General features: G+C 34.2%; 1 protein-coding gene across 2 annotated transcripts in view; it reads left to right on the top strand.

Annotated features, from left to right (window-relative positions):
• Positions 1 to 18,293, top strand: part of HYCC1 (hyccin PI4KA lipid kinase complex subunit 1) — a 101,538-nt gene that overhangs the window by 73,018 nt on the left and 10,227 nt on the right. For both annotated transcript variants that reach the window (XM_045793049.2, XM_045793050.2), the window contains exons 8-10: positions 3,935 to 4,051; positions 7,420 to 7,507; positions 8,016 to 8,175. In XM_045793049.2, coding sequence (XP_045649005.2) covers positions 3,935 to 4,051; positions 7,420 to 7,507; positions 8,016 to 8,175 — 365 coding nt within the window. The remainder of the gene's footprint in view (positions 1 to 3,934; positions 4,052 to 7,419; positions 7,508 to 8,015; positions 8,176 to 18,293) is intronic.

An 18,293-nucleotide genomic window follows, 5' to 3' on the forward strand; every position in this document is an offset into this window, starting at 1 on the left:
TTATGGGTAGCTAGCAGAGAAAATCAGAGAACCTGGAATTTTGTTTCCCTTGTGAATCTGGCAAGTGTGCTGGTGTTTGAGAGAATTGTCTCTCTAATTCTTACCTAAAGTAAATTTAAAAATTGATTGACCATTCTAGATCTGTGGCAAAGTTGTTTTTTTAAAAAATTGTGTACTGATAGCAATAGCTTATTTTTCTGTCTATATGCTCTATTCTGAATCCAGAACTTATTTCCTGATTTCTAATCCCATATATCTAATCCAGTAGCCATCTCTATCAAGATGTCCCACAGACACCTTGTAAAAGTTAGAACTCTTTCTGCTGCAACTAACTGATATCTGCATAAAACTGGATTATACCAAAGGGAAAATTTTTTGGCTCTTTGTACCTGGGAAGAGCAGGGATGGAACTGGCTTCAGGATCAACTAGATCCAAAAGCTCCGTTGTTATCTGGATGTTGTCTCCCATCTCTCATCTCATCTTCTTCATATGTTGGCATTGTACTTTTTTCTATAGGTAGGCTTCTGCCATGTGATAAGAACAGTGACCACAAGCAGCTAAAAGCTTACATTGTCTACCTTTAATAAATGAAGAAGAAAGAACCCTTTTCCCAGTTTTACTGTGAAAAACCAGGCAGCAAAAACACTTTGATGTTGCCAGCCTGAGGCTTCTACAAACCCCACTGGGGTCATGTTTGTTAATGTCATTGGAAGAGTGCTTAAATATTGGTTTAAATATTGGTTTGGCTGGTAAAGATAGATAATGGTAACTTAAATGATATTTCTTTTTCTTTCATATAAAAGTCTGAGCTGATAGATGGTCTGGGGATAGATTGGCTCTGTTTCTAAGGTGTTCAGGCCCCTTCTTTCTTGAGATTCTGCCATTCCCTAGGTTGTTAGTCTTGTCTGTATGGTGATGGATCACTACTTTTATATCTGCCTTCCATATCCTGCAAGCAGGGGGAAAGAGAGAGTGGAAGGCATGCAACTGCTTCTTAAGGATGCAACCTAGAAGTTGCACTGTTTCAGCTAGCAGACTGTTGTCCAGAACTAGTTACATGGCCAGGAAATGTGATCTCTAGCAGGGGGCCATTGTTCTAGTTAAAATTGGTTGGGGAGAGTGGAGGAGAGGATACCTTATATATGTTATGAAATGGAAGAAGGGAAAAATAGATGTTAGGGTACTGACCTCTTGTCACAGATAATTTTGTTATTTTATTTATACCGCCATCACATGATTATACCTGACGACACAGGGGAAGACTAGTTCCTAAAGGTAAGAGGGATAGAGGTATTATTAATAGAAGACTTTGGTGGCAGAGAAGAGGTCATGGCAGACAGAAGTAACATCTATACCATATACCTACAAATCAACATATCAGAACTTAACATCTTCCAAAACAGTATGTCTTGTTTGTCCAAGTTCATTTAATACCACTACCATCCAACCAGATATCCAAACTGAATGTGGTAATAAATATCACACTCCTCTTGTTTCTTCAGTCTCACCCCACGATTGAGTGAGTGCCTACTTCCTAGGTGGGACTTTCTCCTTCTCCACCCTTTCTCCTTCTCCCCACAATTACTTCTTTAGTTCAAGTCACTTTCATCTCACTCATGGGATGTTTCGACATTCTCTCCAGTTTCAGTGCACTGTTCCGATGTAGCCTGAGTGATATTATCAAAAGACCAATCTGATCATGTCACTCCCTTGTTAAAAGAATAAAACAAAAACATTCAGTTGCTTTCCATTGCCTGATAAAGCCTCGCAAGTTATAAGATACTCCATAATCTGACCCCTAGTTAGCTTCTCTGTTATTTTCTAGTGTTCAAGCATTCTATCCTACTATTATTGTCTGAGTCTCCTTGGTGTCGTGCTGTTTTATCCTTCTCTGTTTTTGCCCATTCCTGTATTTTCACCAAGAAGCCTTCTCTGACCCTCTACTTCTTCCACTAGAGTTTACCACTGTCTCCTTTTGCTACCTCTGTAACTTATTCATTGCAGATATTTGTTGACTACACAGTCTCCATGATTAGATTGTGCATCCCTGAGGGAACTACATCTTTCATCTGCATTCCTAGTGTCTGACACATTATAAATCTTTAAAAATATTTACTGAATGAATAAATTGAAAAAAATCCTATCTTTTATATATTGGTTCTCTGTTATTTACAACCATCCCTATTATAAAGGTATATAAGGTGTAAGAAAATAAAATTTTTCCGAGTTTTCTTTTTTAGATAATAAGAGGAGTTTCTAGTCTAGTTTGGATATAAGTTTTTGCAATATCAAACAAAATTTAAGTTGGTTTTATTTCATATATAGCTAATTTTTTCCAGTTTTTATTTTAGTCATCTCAGGCTGCTGTAACAAAATACCATAGGCTAGGTGGCTTAAACAATAGATGTTTATTTGTCACACTAAGGTCAGGTAACCAGCAGCTTCGATTCCTGGTGAAGGCCCTCCTCCTGGCTTACAGGACACTGCCTTCCTCACTGTATCCTTCACATGGCAGAGAGTGAGTTCTGGTCTTTCTTCCTCTTTGAATAAGGGCACTAAACCCACCATGGGGACTCCCATCCTTGTGACCTCATTTAAACCTAGGGTCACACCAACAAATAGCATCATACTGGGGTATTACGGCTTCAGTATACGAACTTGGGGGGGGGGGAGGAACACAAATATTCAGTCCATAAATATCCCTGCTTGTTTTTACCTTTGGTTCTACAGGGTTCTAAGATCTTCTCAGTATCAAATGAATTTTTATTTTTACTTTAAAGTTACTTTGAATTAATGATATTCTCAAGGGTCTATTTTCAAAATGGTCTGTGGTATACTTGAGTATGTTTAAATGAAGGCTTAGGTTCAATCTATTGACTAGTACTATATTAAATGAAGGTTTGTTATATCAACCACAACACATTGTGAGAAAACAACTTTGCCCCAGTTTTATTAAAATTAGAAACTTACTATTTTATAAGCAGTGCATGTTGATCATAGAAAATTTAGAAAATACATATAAAGAAGAAAATCTATAATCTCACTCTATAACTTTGTATATGATCTTTTTGTAGTGGCAAACAACATTCACCTATTTGTTTCTTACAAAATGGGAGTGGGTTTCATGCATTATTCTCTACAGTTTTTCTCCCCCTGCCATTTAAACAGTCTTTGAAAACATCTTGTTTGTTTCATAGTATTCCCTGAATTATTTATATAATTGGTCCTCTGTGTTGGACTTTTAGGTAACTTCCTATTTACTGTAGTAAATACACCTTAACATTAGTACTCCTTAGAGATCCTTCACTATAATAAATATTTAAATTACGGTTGTGTTCACGGAGTTTCTTTTTTAAAAGATAGTAAAATCTATTGGTCTTTCTTTATGATTCTACCTTTGATATCCTGCTTAAACTTGCAAAGAATATGTAATGATTTGCTTATATTTTATTTCTTTTTAACATTGAAAATTTCAATCTATCTGAAATTTATTATGATGTATTATATATGGGACTGAGTCTAATTTTAGAGTATTTTCTTGGAGCCTGCCGTTTGTGTCAAGAACTTTATCAGCAATAGAAGATCATACTATAGATCTATTTATGATAAATAATACCAAGTTTCATGTAATGGGTTTTATGATAACTAAAAATTATTAATTATTGAGTTGACTGAAATTAGTGAACCAACTCTGAGAATCTGGTTCACTTACTATATAATAATATACCTCTAGCTTTATACATTCTTTCCCCCAGTTTCACTTACGCAGGAAAATGTTACAGACAAATGTTCTGTTTAGAAAGATTCTGTGTTTCATAGCTATTAGGTTTGTTATGAGAGCATATCTAGTACATTGTTGGCTTATAAATGTTAAAAAATAAATTGCCTAAATTTTTACCAATTTTATAAATATATTTATTTTGTTTTTTCTAGAATCTGTGTTTGTGGCTATCCCCGACAACATGTAAGAAAATACAAAGGTATAAGTAGCAGGATACCAGTTTCTTCAGGATTCATGGTGCAAATGTTAACAGGGATTTATTTTGCCTTGTAAGTTTATCATACAAAGTAAATCTTTGATCTCTTTGAAAAATCATAGTCTATTGTTTTCTTTTTATTATATTTTAAACTTATTGGCTAGACAGTGAGCATATTTTTGTGAAAGAATACGAACAAAGTCTTTTTTTTTTTAAGATTTTATTTATTCATTTGAAAGAGTGACAGTGCGCAAGCAGGGCGAGGGGCAGAGAGAGAGGGACAAGCAGACTCCCTGCTGAGCAGGGAGCCCTATGCGGGGCTTGATCCCAGGACTCTGAGATTATGACCTGAGCCAAAGTCAGACACTTAACTGACTGAGCCACCCAGGCATCCCAAATATGAAACTAGATCTTGATAATAGTTTTTTTACTTAAAATGTATCTCTTATTGTTCTGAAGAATTTGTAACCCACTAAAACATTTTATCTTTCTTTAACTCAAGGACAGAATGAAAATTAGCAACATCTACATATACTCAGTTTCTTTCTTTATTACTTTTTTTTTTTTTTTAAAGATTTTATTTTATTATTTATGTGACAGAGAGACAGCCAGCGAGAGAGGGAACACAGCAGGCGAGTGAGAGAGGAAGAAGCAGGCTCCTAGCGGAGGAGCCCGATGTGGGACTCGATCCCGGAACGCCGGGATCACGCCCTGAGCCGAAGGCAGACGCTTTAACGACTGCGCTACCCAGGCGCCCCTATTACTTTTTTTTTTGGCTGTAATTTCCAAATAGTTTTTTTTCCCCAATGAAGACCTTTTTCCATTTCCAGAAACTTTAACTCTTGAAAAACATCTTAGAGCCTCTTTGATCATAAGTAGCTTAATATTAATTTATTATCAATTTCAAATATTAATGCTCAGGCTTATTTAATGCCTTAGATAGTAGTATTTTTCTTTGAACCCTATCTTCTTCTACACATATCTTATTATACTTTGCATTATATTCATTTGATACCTTGATTTTTCTTAGTAGATTATAAGCTTCTTGACTGAAGGTAGAATTTATGATCTTTGGATTAAATATGGCTTGCTGCCTGTTTTCTTAAAAGTTTTATTAAAATACATTTACATCTGTTTACATATTGCCTAAGGCTGATTTTGTGCTACAGTGACAGGGATGAATAGTTGCAATAGAGATTGTATGGCCCACAAGCCTAAAATATTTATTATCTAGCCCTTTAAGAAAAAGTTTATTGACCCTCATGTTAGACCATATTGTCCCACAGCTCTTGGATGCTCTGATCTGTTTTATTTTCTGTCTTTATTGCTTTGTGTTTCAGATTTAGTAATTTCTGTTGACCTACCTTCACACTCATTAATTCTTTTCTTGATGATGTTGAATCTATTAATGAGCCCACTGACAGGGTGCTTCATTTCTGTTACTGTGTTTTTTTTCTAGTCTTTTCATTTGACTCTTTCTTATGGTTCCCATCCCTTGCTGAAATCACCATCTGTTCATTCATGTTTTCCATCTTTTCCACTAGAGCTTTTAATATATTAATCATAGTTATTTTAATTTTCCTGATAACTATAAAATTGGAATCATTTCTGAATTTGGTTCTTTTCTTCTTTGTCTCTTGACAGTGGGTTGTTTTCTTCTTGCGTTTTCTGTGGTTTGTAATATTTGATTATCATTTTGTTCCTGGATAGAATAGTAGTGACTGAAGTAAATATTATTTATGCCTGGAAATGGCACGCTTCTTTTCTTTTAGGCTTCTAGTGGAGTTATTATAGGCAGGAGTGAGCTGAGGTTGGATTTTGTTGTTCTGTGGTTACCTTCATGGCACCACCTACTTCAGATTCCTCTCGTGGTACGTGGCAGTTAGGGTGTGAGCTAGATTGCTGGAGGGTATTTCTCAATATTCTTGCTCCCTCCTCAGCTTTTAGCTTTTCCTGTGTGTCTGCACCAAGGAAACGGTCTTTCTCTATGTTCTTGTCCCTCCTTCAGCAGTAGAGTGCTGTTGCTTGTTTCTGAATGTATACTGGCCTGGGTTGGGGGTTTGGGGGGAGTAGTGATCTCTGTTGTCCTGGTCCAGCCTCAGTCATAAGCAGGACCTATGTCCCTGCATCTGGGATTGGGGGAAGGGGGTAGATTTTCAGTGGTCCTGTCCCTCCTCCAGTGGTAAGAGAACTCTAGTGGTCTCAACATAAGACAGTTTCCTGATCCTTTCCCACAGGTAGAGGTTTTCTTTTTCTTTTTCTTTCCCTCACAGCCACAGTCAGTCTTCACCTTTGCCCTTGGGGTGAAAGGGTTGCTGCCCCTTCCCTAAAGGCTTTAAAACTTGTTTCACATGAGAAAAAGGTCTGTCTGGATCTTCAGGCCTTTCTTGCTCAGGTGGCTGCTCTTCTCCTTCAGGCCCAAACTACCAAGAGCAGCTTTCTCTGGTCCCTTGCCTTGCTCCCAGTTTTTCTTATAAGGGCCTAAAAGAGGTTTGTGGAAAAGAGCTTGTAAGTGGGTGTGAGCTCCCTTTTGTATCTGCTCCTAGAAATTCTATACACTCATGCTAGCCCATACTGGGCTTTTAGCAGTTTGTTTAAAAGTTTAGCTGAAGTCTTCTTACCTGCTTGCATTGTGGTCTGTCTCCTTAGAGGCATCTGTCTGCCCTTAGGTTTCAGGCTACTTGGCTGCCCTGTGATTTTAGTTCCTTACTGAATTAATGGAAAGCTATGATTTTATAGATTAACTGACTTTGTCTTATTTTTAGGGTGAGAACAATGCTTTTTCCATTGTTTAGGCCTCACTTGCAGTCTTGATATAATTCATTTCTTTATTTTTGTTGGCAGATGACCAAGCCATTATTTCTCTGTCCGTTTTTATCATTTACCTAATTTTTAGAGTTTAGCCATATCTTTGAAAATTAATATACATACACACTTCTTCCCCCAATATCTTTCTGATATTTGCAACATGTATCATGTACACTTCTAAATGATTGTCAGAATGCAAAGAAGTAACTACTTAAGATACTGTAAGCCACAGTAATTGTAGATTCTCATTAAAAACTGTGGGAGTTACAGAATAATTTGACCATAAAGTGTTCTGAACATTATTCTAAGGTATATAATTTATTATGCTCCGACTTACTTTGCAAGTGTAAAATGCTTTGAGATTGCCTCACTTTTTTGATATCTGGTCTATAAATAGACATGTTCTTTAGAGAAGAAATATATATCTATAAAATTTTCTTTGCTTTTAATAGGCTTTCAGATACAATTGAAAGGAATTCAAAGATATAAAAATATGTTTTAAGGAGAGTGGAATGCTAAACAGTGTGCTAATGTGATCTATTGCTTTATTCAGTAAGCAGTTTCTCATTTTATTTTGTTCAAATATATAGAATTAATTGAAAATAATTATACTTTCTTTATTTAATTTTACAGTTATAATGGAGAATGGGATTTAGCTCAAAAAGCATTGGATGATATTATATACAGAGCTCAGCTAGAATTATATCCAGAGCCATTGCTGGTAGGTGCCTCACTTGTTTATGTAAATTTTGTAATTTAAAATTTCTCGATTTAGAACTGTAAAGTGAAAAGTAGCCATTCCTAGTGCATTAATGTCATTAAACTGAGTGATTCATGCTTCTGTTATACTAGGAAAATTTCATGCTTGAAAAGGTGTATATAATTTGAGAATTTCATTAAGCTAGCTTCTTAGATACCTGATAATAGTCTTTTAAACTTATAAGAATGTTTTTAACACGCTAGAGCTGCATTTATTAATTAGCATTAGGCATTTGGAAACATAATTTCAATATTTTGGAATTTTAAATTTCATCATTTACATATTATTTTTAACTATAGGTTCCTTCTGAGCTCTTACTCTTTCTTCTAGAAGATTTATATATCATCTTATGAAATACCTTGGAGAAAGTATTCTTTTTAAAATCCTTTTAAAATTTGGCACTTTGTTTTATATAAGGGTGTAACACATCTGTTAATACCAATCTTAAACCATATATTTTTTTTCTTAGGTTGCTAATGCCATAAAGGCTTCATTGCCTCATGGTGCCATGAAATCTAGTAAGGAGGGTACAAGGTGTATTCAAGTTGAAATCACACCAACTTCCTCTAGAATATCAAGAAATGCAGTAACCAGCATGTCAATAAGAGGTCATAGGTGGAAAAGACATGGTAAGAAATAAAAAAGTCTTCAAATTAGAGGATTGTTGATTCTATCGCATTTTTATCTTTACTTACAGTGCTATACCTTCTAACTTTAGTAAATAATATTGTAGTGGTATGGAAGAAAGAGCTGTTGGATCACCTCTAATTCCTAAATTATTACCCACAAGGGATAAGCAGTAAGGCAAATGAATATAGCCCCTTATGTTACATATATGAATGAAAATTTATTTAAACATTGTATTGGTTTTTAAATTTTATTTCAATAGAATAGGAGGGTAGGAAAATGCATGCTAAAATTATTCAGAACTATGGGTTTCTATTCAAAACTGTTTATAAATATTCTTTAGTGTTTCTTATTTCTCAGCTAACTCTTCGGCAAGTGAACTTGCATACTGAAGTAGAACAACTAATAGGGACTTTCACATTTTCTTTTGTACTTCCTGGTCAAGAATGCCACTGTATTGATGGCAACTCTAGCTAGGCCTTTCTATTTCCTGGATGTTAATTTTCTTCCAGGACAGTTTTTTAAATATTCCTCCTTGACTGCTTCATTTTATTACTTAAAAATTCTATGGGAAATTAATTTTATTTATCATGGCCTTCTCAATGCTTTCCCATTTCTCTCCCTTTTCTTATGATTTATTAATTTAATTTCTTATTCTTTTTATAACTCCCCTCCTACCTAGAAGTTATTTTATTGGCAAGAATCAGTGTAAGATTACTATCACCTCCCTCAGAAGGTAATCAATCATAGGACAAGAAGCAAAAAGCCACTTCTTTGCCCCAAGCAAACACATATATTACTCTATTGTCTTCTTCCTGTAAACTGTGGTGAAAATGTAGCTCCTTTTGGTATATTTGGTTTCAGTTGTCTCTATGGTCTCTGCAGAGAAAATGCAAAAGTGAGAAGAATATTATTCATGGTGAAAGAGAAAGTTGATGATGAGAACATTGCTCCTACTTAGGAATTCTAGGAGATAGTATGTCACAAGGGAATGATGATGGAAAATTTCAGCTTACCAAATAATCATTTTCAGTCTTTTTTTTTTTTTTAAAGTAGTGTGACAATTCTTGAAATTTCTTTAGGAAGGCATAAAAGAGGCAGTAAGTTTACCAATAGCAAGGCAAATGATGCTACGATTTAAAACATACAGAGTCTAAACATACTTCAGTTTCTTCAGTGAAAATTATGCTACTGAATGAGACTAGATGACAGGTCAGAAGTCATTAGTATGGTGGCATCCTAGAGATCAGTTTTCTGTTTTGGCATTAAAAGGTGAAAATAGGCACAAAGACAGTGAACCAGACCATATAGGTCACTGTGGCCATAACTGCTCCCAAACTACTACAAAAAATGCGAGAATGAATTTTAAATTCCTTTTCCACACTTCGTGTTCCTTAGGTGAATGAATGGGGAATTAGAAAAAAAATATAGGTTCTGCAGTTAAAAATGTGAAATATTGAAGTTCAGTTGTATTTGTGTATGTGTTTGTGAGAAAGAGATGTGTGTATGTGTCCATGCATGCATTTAACAAAATAAGATGTTTACCCTGCAGTTAAATAGAAGCAATTTTCTAGAAATATTTTATAGGAATAAATTACCAAAATAAGAGAAAAGACTACTTGAATATGTTGCATCTATTAGATTCTTAAATATCTTCCAGATTCCATTTTGGCTACCACTTGAGGGGTATAGCCTCATTAAAGTAATCTTCCTTATCACCTGTCCCCTCATACTCAATCCAACTTTCAAAACTCAATGGTGACTAAAAAATCACAGATGAGGACTTAGAAGAGCATAAACTATAAAAAAGCAAGTCAGGTTTATGGAACAGATGCAGAGTATGGCTTGTCTTGTTCACCACTCTTCTGTAGTGTGAATTCCCTTTATCCAATGACCAAAATGCACCTACTCTAAGATACTTATTTATCTCCACAGGTAGGTTGCATTTCCCTTTTTATGGTAGTCTTGGTTTTCCTCCCAGAGCAGTATTTTTCACTGTTATCCTGTTCTGTCGAATTAAAAACTACTGTTTTCCATCTTTGTGATCCTGATTCCTACTTTGAACACATTATTCTGAGCTCTCTAACCAACACTGGCTTCTTGTGGGGAAGATAGGTAACTTTGTGATAGCTGTTAAATATATAGACAATTCTCAAGTTATAAATGGATTTTTAAATTTGTTTATGTATAAATTGTATTTATTCCATTTACATATTATATAAGTTTTAACAAAATTTAATTTATTTATATACTAATTTTTGCAGAAACAATGTTAAAGGGTTTGTAGATTCCAGGGTGACCCACAAAAACTTTTCATCCCATAATGTTTCTGAAGCATAGGATGTAGGTTTAGTTTATGACTGTGAACACACATTTAGAGTTTATTTGATGAACCTCTACACTGTTTGCTGTTCCACCCATATCCCTACTACTCCCTGACTATACCAACCCTCCCAGGAGGAAGGATTTCTTCTCAGACACTGAACTGTATCACAGAGTAGGAACGTGGAATATGCAACTTTAAAACAGTGATAATGAGAGCTGGGGAAGGAGGAGGGACAAGAAACATGAACTTGAAAGAATATTCTTTTTTATCTCCTTGTCTTTTTCTTTGTTATTGCCAGTTGCCAGGAAAGAAGAAAGCAGTTGGTCCTTTTTTCTTTCCTTGGGTCTCTCTCCTTTTTCTTTTCTTTTTTCTTGTATTTATGTCTTTTTAAAAAATTAGATATAATTCACATATATTAGTTTTTGGTGTACAACATAATGACTTAATATATGTATATATTGCAAAATGATTACTACTCTAGAGTCTACCAAGTCTAGTTAACATCTGTTGCCACACATAGTTACACACTTTTTTCTGTGATGAGAACTTTTAAGATCTACTCTCTTAACAGCTTTCAAATATACAATATAGTATTATTAACTATAGTCACCTTCTATCCTAACATCCTCAGGACTTACTTATTTTATAACTGGAGGTTTATACACATTGACTATCTTCACCCATTTTGCTCTCCACACCCTGCCCCCCACCCCTGCCTCTGGCAACAACCAATCTGTTGTCTCTATCTATGAGCTTGGTTGGCTTGTTTTGTTTCTGTTCTACATGTAAGTGAGATCATATGGCATTTGTCTTACTCTGATTCATTTCTCTTAGTATAATGCACTCAAGGTCCATCCATGTTATTGCAAAGGACAGGATTTCCTTCTTTTTTATAGCGGAATAATATTTCATTGTATATATGGCACATTTTCTTCATCCATCCATTGATGGACATTTAGGTTGCTTCCGTATTTATGTCTATTTATTACCTGTCTCCTTTTCTCTCCTTTTTCTAGCCTATCTGGGGAGAAGAGGGAGAGGAGTAAATGAGGTTCTCCCATGGAAGCAGCCACGCAGAACTTTCTTTTTTTGTTTATTTTCTTTCCATCTCTTTTTATTATTAAAGAATATAGATAATTAAGCCATATGAACATATTGGTATGTTTACATATCTGAGTCACCCAAAATTATACATGCTAACAAATATATTAAATTGGAAAATTAATCACATATATTCTTTTATTTGTAACAAAAAACTTATCTTTACGGCAAAAGCTAATTGATATTTTAGTGATTTTAAAAGCTAATCTGGAACAGTTTTTATTTCTTACATTAAATTTTTTTTCTGAGCTCTCCTAGAATGTATCGCAGATCTGCCACTCTTTTCTTTAAGAATTATCGAAAACTGGGGCGCCTGGGTGGCACAGTCGTTAAGCGTCTGCCTTCAGCTCAGGGCGTGATCCCAGCGTTCTGGGATCGAGCCCCGCATCAGGCTCCTCTGCTGGGAGGCTGCTTCTTCCTCTCCCACTCCTCCTGCTTGTGTTCCCTCTCTCACTGGCTGTCACTATCTGTCAAATAAATAAAAAATCTTAAAAAAAAGAATTATCGAAAACTTATATTTTAATATAAAGTATTATTTTGGAAGGTAAAAAATTAATAGCTTTAACACTTCCACACATTCAAAACATATGTTCCTTGCCATGGTCTTATAACTATTGAATAACAACCCAAATTTCTAGGATTGTATTTTGACCAGTTTAATTGCTTGGCCCTGTATTTATTATTTAATAATAATAGTAGACTTTATTTTTTTAGAGCACTTTTAGGGTCACAGCAAAATTGAATGGAAAGTACAATACCCATATGCCCTCTGACCTCTCCCCCACAATATACACATATATGCTCCTCCATTATCAACACCCTGCACCAGAGAGTTACATTTGTAAGGCCCTATAATTTTAATTTGGACCAGAGAGTGTGTCCTCATATCAACTAAAGAGGGTGGCTTTTAAAGAAAGTTTGGTTTCTACTGAGATATTAATTTAGAGAGACATGTGTGACAAGTAGTATGTTTGCCTAGTTTTCCCCACTTCTCACTTGATTATCTTAATATTGTACTGACATGGCTTAATTTAATGGTGTGTTTTCAAACTTTTTAAACATTGTGTATAAATTTCTGAGAAGAGTTTAATGACTTTATGATTCCATGCCAATACATATGTTTGGAAAGTGAGATTACAATGTAGAACTGCTGCTTTTGACTTTTAAGGGTTATAATTTCAGAATTAGTAGTTTTATTTATATATTGTTAATTCTTTTAAGCATGCTGTATTTCACTTAGTGTATATTTTTTAGACCTAGATTTTCAGACCACCTAGAGATTGAGGGCTATTTAGAAGTCATAATTTGAAGATAAAATGTAACTAGGAAAGGATAATAATAGAATAAATGTTTTAAAAGCATTAAGGTAAGGGAGAAATGAGTAGATTATGACCATAGCAAGAATCAAAATGAAAATTCCATTAAGAAAAAGAAGATAAAATAATGAGATAATTTATTAATTTTTAAAATTAATAACAAAACTGCAATTCTATTTAGTATTTCCTTTAAAAACTAAACAGAAATAGCTAAAAGGAAAACAGAATATTTCTCTACAATTATGCTTCAGTTGTATAGTCATTCTTAAATGTTACTTCTAAAAGCTATCTTAATTATCTACCATGTCAGCTATAGCCCTTTTTCTTAAATCCTTGAATGATTGTCTACCACTTCAAGGTTCTATTGTACAATCTATACTTATTTCCTTGTACTTTTTCCATTCCCTTTCCTCTTCCAGAGCAAATTTAATTGCTATTTTTTTTTGTCTGTCTCCCCACCACCACCACTATTATGACTCATCTTCTACTTTTAAAAAAATTACCTATACTTGGAACAAGGTAACCAACTTTTCTCCTTTCTTTTAAAATACTTGAAATACTACTCCTTTGTTCTGTAAAGTCCCCTAATTAAGTTATGGTTGCAAATAATGAGTGCTTATAATTTTTGCCAACTGCTTGTCTAATAAAAAGACTCATCTAGTGAAATCCCAGTTCCTCATTACTGCCCACCATTCTTTCTACCTGTGCATTTATTTGTGAGATAATGAGGCAAGTAAGTGAAAAGCATTTGGTATGCTTTAAAACATTACATAAAGGCTGATTGCTAACTCATTAAGAACTGTTTAATTTGTTTTATTAGCTACACTGTAATTGTATTCTTGATAAGATTTTATTAGCTAGCTTGCTATTTGAATGATCCTGTGATTGAGCCTTTTCATAAAACGCTGATTTTGAAATGTATAGTTTGGATTTTCTCAATTTGAGATAAACATTTAGTTTGAGTTAGTATCAGACACAAAAGTATACATGTTTTCTATAACAGTAACAATCGATTTAATAATTTTTTTGTAATTTTTTTAAAAAGATTTTATTTATTTATTCGATAGAGATAGAGACAGCCAGCGAGAGAGGGAACACAAGCAGGGGGAGTGGGAGAGGAAGAAGCAGGCTCCCAGCGGAACAGCCTGATGTGGGGCTCGATCCCATAACGCCAGGATCATGCCCTGAGCCGAAGGCAGACGTTTAACCGCTGTGCCACCCAGGCGCCCCCTTTTTTTGTAATTTTTGTAGCCCTGAAGTATAGTACCCTAATCTGATGTTTATATTACCTTACAATCAGGATTTTTTAGAAGGTTGTTTTAATACCTGTTGTCTCACTTAATCCCAAATTAACATGAAAATAGGATAGATCGAACTTGTATTTCTCATTTATATATTGTTACAATTGTTTGTAACAGGTAGGTATCAATAATAATAACAATATTTATAAACTAGATCCTTTGAATTTTGCCCTACTTTTGGTCCTGGCATTCTTAAGTGGTTTATTTTTATAACATTGTATTTCATTACTTTGACTTAGGGGATCCAAGAGTACAAAGTTTTAAGTAGTAAAAAAGAACTAAAAATAAGAACTACACATATTTTTAAGTCTTCAACTTAATACGAAATAAGTACCCTGAGATTTTTTAGAGTGTTTAATTAATTATATGAAATGTTTAAGTGAAAAATCAAATAAAATACAGTTTACATAAAGAAAGTGAAGTTTCATGTTGTTATAGCAATTTTATTGCTTTTTCAGCATTAAGTTTCTATTTAAAGGACGCTAAGATCTTTAAATAAATTTAAATGATTATAACAAAGTTTGAAGAGACCTGTGATTATGTTTTTAAAAATGATGAAAAATGCAATTTATTTTAATTTGCTTAGGTGGTTTAATACTAACTTATTAGATGAAAAAAGAAAATGAACAATAAAAAGATGCAGTTCATGTTGGTAAATAATTTATTGATTTAGATTATAGATTTGGTTATTGATTTAGAAAATGTTAATAAATTTATATTACATAATAATGTATTGATAAACAACATTACTGACTTTCTAACTTTGAACAGATCTGAATAATTATAAGAGGTGTATTTCAGTTAAATATTTTAGAAAATAATTATATGTAAATATTTCAAAACACGTAAGGTAGTCTTTTCCTAGATTCTGCAGATGAATGTCATACGTAAGTCTTGAGATGGAACATTTATTTTGTGAATCTGATTTTATTATTTTATGAGAAAAGTGTTTAGTTGAGAAACAAAATTGCTAATAGTTATAAAAGCATTTTGAATAACACAGAAATCATAGTTTTTAAACTCAAATGTGGCAGACTTTTAAGAATTGGCTATTGGAATTTCACATCTGCAAATAGAAATGTATAATACTTATGTTTTTATTTTATTTTATTTTAAAGATTTTATTTATTTGACAGAGAGACAGTGAGAGAGGGAACACTAAGCAGGGAGAGTGTTAGAGGGAGAAGCAGGCTTCCCGCTAAGCGAGGAGCCTGACGCAGGGGTCAATCTCAGGACCCTGGGATTATACCTGAGCCGAAGGCAGACGCTCAACAACAGAGCCAACCCAGGCGCCCCCTTATGTTTCTATTTTAAAAGTTGTCTTACTTGTTAAGGAAATTTAGAAAAAATTATCTGGCAGTTTTATAAAAAGGTTTAAATGTTTTTAGTATCATTTTGAGAAGCTCCATTATTTTCAGATTCTAAAATGCTATTTGAGGAACAAATTTTCCTTCCCCAATATAGATGGTAAAACATTTGGACCAAAAATAAGTATTTCCTTCTGACCAAAGTTAGCATTGCATGAATTTTAACTGATACTCTTGATATGGAACTTTATACTCAGGGAGGACAAAATAAAATGGGAACTATTAAATGACTCAAAGAAAAAGGACATATTAACCAGAGCTAAAATATCACATTATCCAATTGATACATATTAATATTAAATTAAAGAGGAAAGTGTCAGAATCCTGGCTTAGCCAACTTTAGAAGAAAATGAAACAAAACAAAACAAAAAACTTAATTTATTTCTAGGTAATAAAGCAAAATTCTTTTCTACATAGAGAAACAAAATATTTCAGAATTATTGATCTTATGAGGCAAAACCCCTTATTTGTAAATTATTGTGTTCTACATTTTTTATTAAGAAGGCCTTACATTAAAGAGGAGTTTTTGCTAATGTTAAGGAATGTATTATTTATTATTTATTCTTACTTATCATTGAGCACTACACTTCCCCCTACTCTCCAACCAGGACCTTTGTAGAAGCATTTGTTACACGTTACACACAGAAGATATAAGCTTTTGTAGATAGTTTTGTAATAGATATTGCTTACCTGTTTTTGGTCTGTCTGGCCGTGAGGATCTTTAACCGTCGGGAAGGATTCACTGGGTCCAGTAGCATCCATATGTTGCAAATCTCAAAATGATTTTTTTTTTTAACTGGAGATTTAAAGATGACAAACGATGTTGTTGAGAGTGACTGAATCCACCTCAATAAGAACTGTATCACTTTTTACATACACAACAAAAGCTAAAGATTTGACTGATCTTTACTTAAGGAAACTGGGAATATCTCCTAACCAGTATGTTTTATAAATAAAACATTCTAGTCCGTACTGCATTTTTCTTTGTGCCCCAGGCTGCTGTTTTCTTACCTGGAAAGTCCACTGCTTCAGGACCTATATTTCTTTTTTTTTTCTTTTCTTTTCTTTTTTTTTTAAGATTATTTAACTAATTTATTTATTTGAGAGAGAGAGGCAGGCAGAGGGAGAGAAAGAAGCAGACGCCCTGATGAGTAGGGAGCCTGATGCGAGGCTTGTTCCCAGAACCCTGGCATCATGACCTGAGCGGAAGGCAGATGCTTAACGTACTGAGCCACCCAGGCGCCCCAGGATTATATTTCTAAGTCTTAGTGTTTGTAAATGTTCCTGCTCAGAGTGCAGCCCTTTAAGTTCGGGGTCCTTACTCTGTGTTTCTATCGCAGCTTTGATTTCCTCTAATCTGCCTTGCAAATTACTGGCCCAGGCTGTAGAATGTTACAGTGCTACTGTTTTTTCTAACCCAGGACACCCTTCATGCTCAATATTTTGTGTTACACAGATATGACTTCTGTTGATAAGAAATACTAATAAAATACACACAGTTTATCTGTGTGCCTGTCATTGGCTGCCCATTGCAATCAGAACAAAAGCCATAGCTCCTTACTTTGGCATAGGTGGCCCTAGCGATATGATATCTTGCCTATTGCTTTGACCCCACTTGAAGACCTCTCTCACTTTTCCTTCTAACCCTTCAACGCACTGAGCCATTTCCATTTTAGGGGCTTTGTCCTAACAATTTGAGATAATTGAGGCTGAGATTTGAATGAAGAGAAAGTGGCAGCTTGAACTGTCTTCTTCCACATCATTGTGTAGCCAGGGCTTTATCGTCATTCAGATCGCAGCTCAAATGTCCCTTCCTCTAAGAGGTCTCCCCAGACCACCCATCTAAAGTAGACTTTCTTCCTTACCACGCTTCTTACTCTTTCTCATTATACTTATTGCCTTCATTGCATTTTCCACTCTCTAAAATTCTGTTGTTTCCTTAATTCCCATACTGCAGTGTAAGCTCTGTGAGGGCAGGGTCTTTGTCTGGTTGGCCAGCACCTAAAACACTGTCTGGCGTATAATAGGTGCTCAATAAACAGGAGTTGCATGCATGAGTGAGTGAATGAATGATAAAGAAATTTATAATATAGATTGAGCAATTCATTACTTCTTTTTTTGAAAAATAGGGTAACAACATGATAGTAAACTGGGTAAAGGGATATTCACTTATAATCCCAGTACTTAAAGAATTATCATTTTACAGGTTTTTCCCATATGTGTATGTATTTTTCATAGTTGTGCTCTATTTAAAATTTTTTGATGTTTTTGTTCAATTAACCTTGTCAAATATTTTCCCAAGTTCTCCTAGTAAGTCCAGTTGTTTTAAAGGCTACATAGTACCACATTGAGATGATATTCCATTGTTTACTTACCCAGGGCATTTCCTTAATATGCCAAATAATTTGTTTCTAACTTTTTGCTATTATAGATAACACTGCAATGAATAGCTTAATGAATATAGATAGCATTTTTCTTCCACTGAATAGGATAAATTATAAACATAAACTGACTGGATTAAAAGGTATGAAGTTGTTCAGATATATTATGACATTTTAAATATTTATATCTTATAAATTGTAAAGGAATGTGTGTCACTTTCTTTTCTTTTAGAGTTTACTCTAAAATACTTTTCATAATGTCAGAATTGTATGATGCAGACATTTAAGATGTAGATTAAGTTTTTAAAGCTTTGGCTTATTTTATTAA

The sequence above is a fragment of the Ursus americanus genome, chromosome 3 (genome assembly GCF_024610735.1).
Source record: "Ursus americanus isolate L20-20 chromosome 3, mUrsAme1.1.p, whole genome shotgun sequence".
Taxonomy (NCBI): Eukaryota; Metazoa; Chordata; class Mammalia; order Carnivora; family Ursidae; genus Ursus; species Ursus americanus.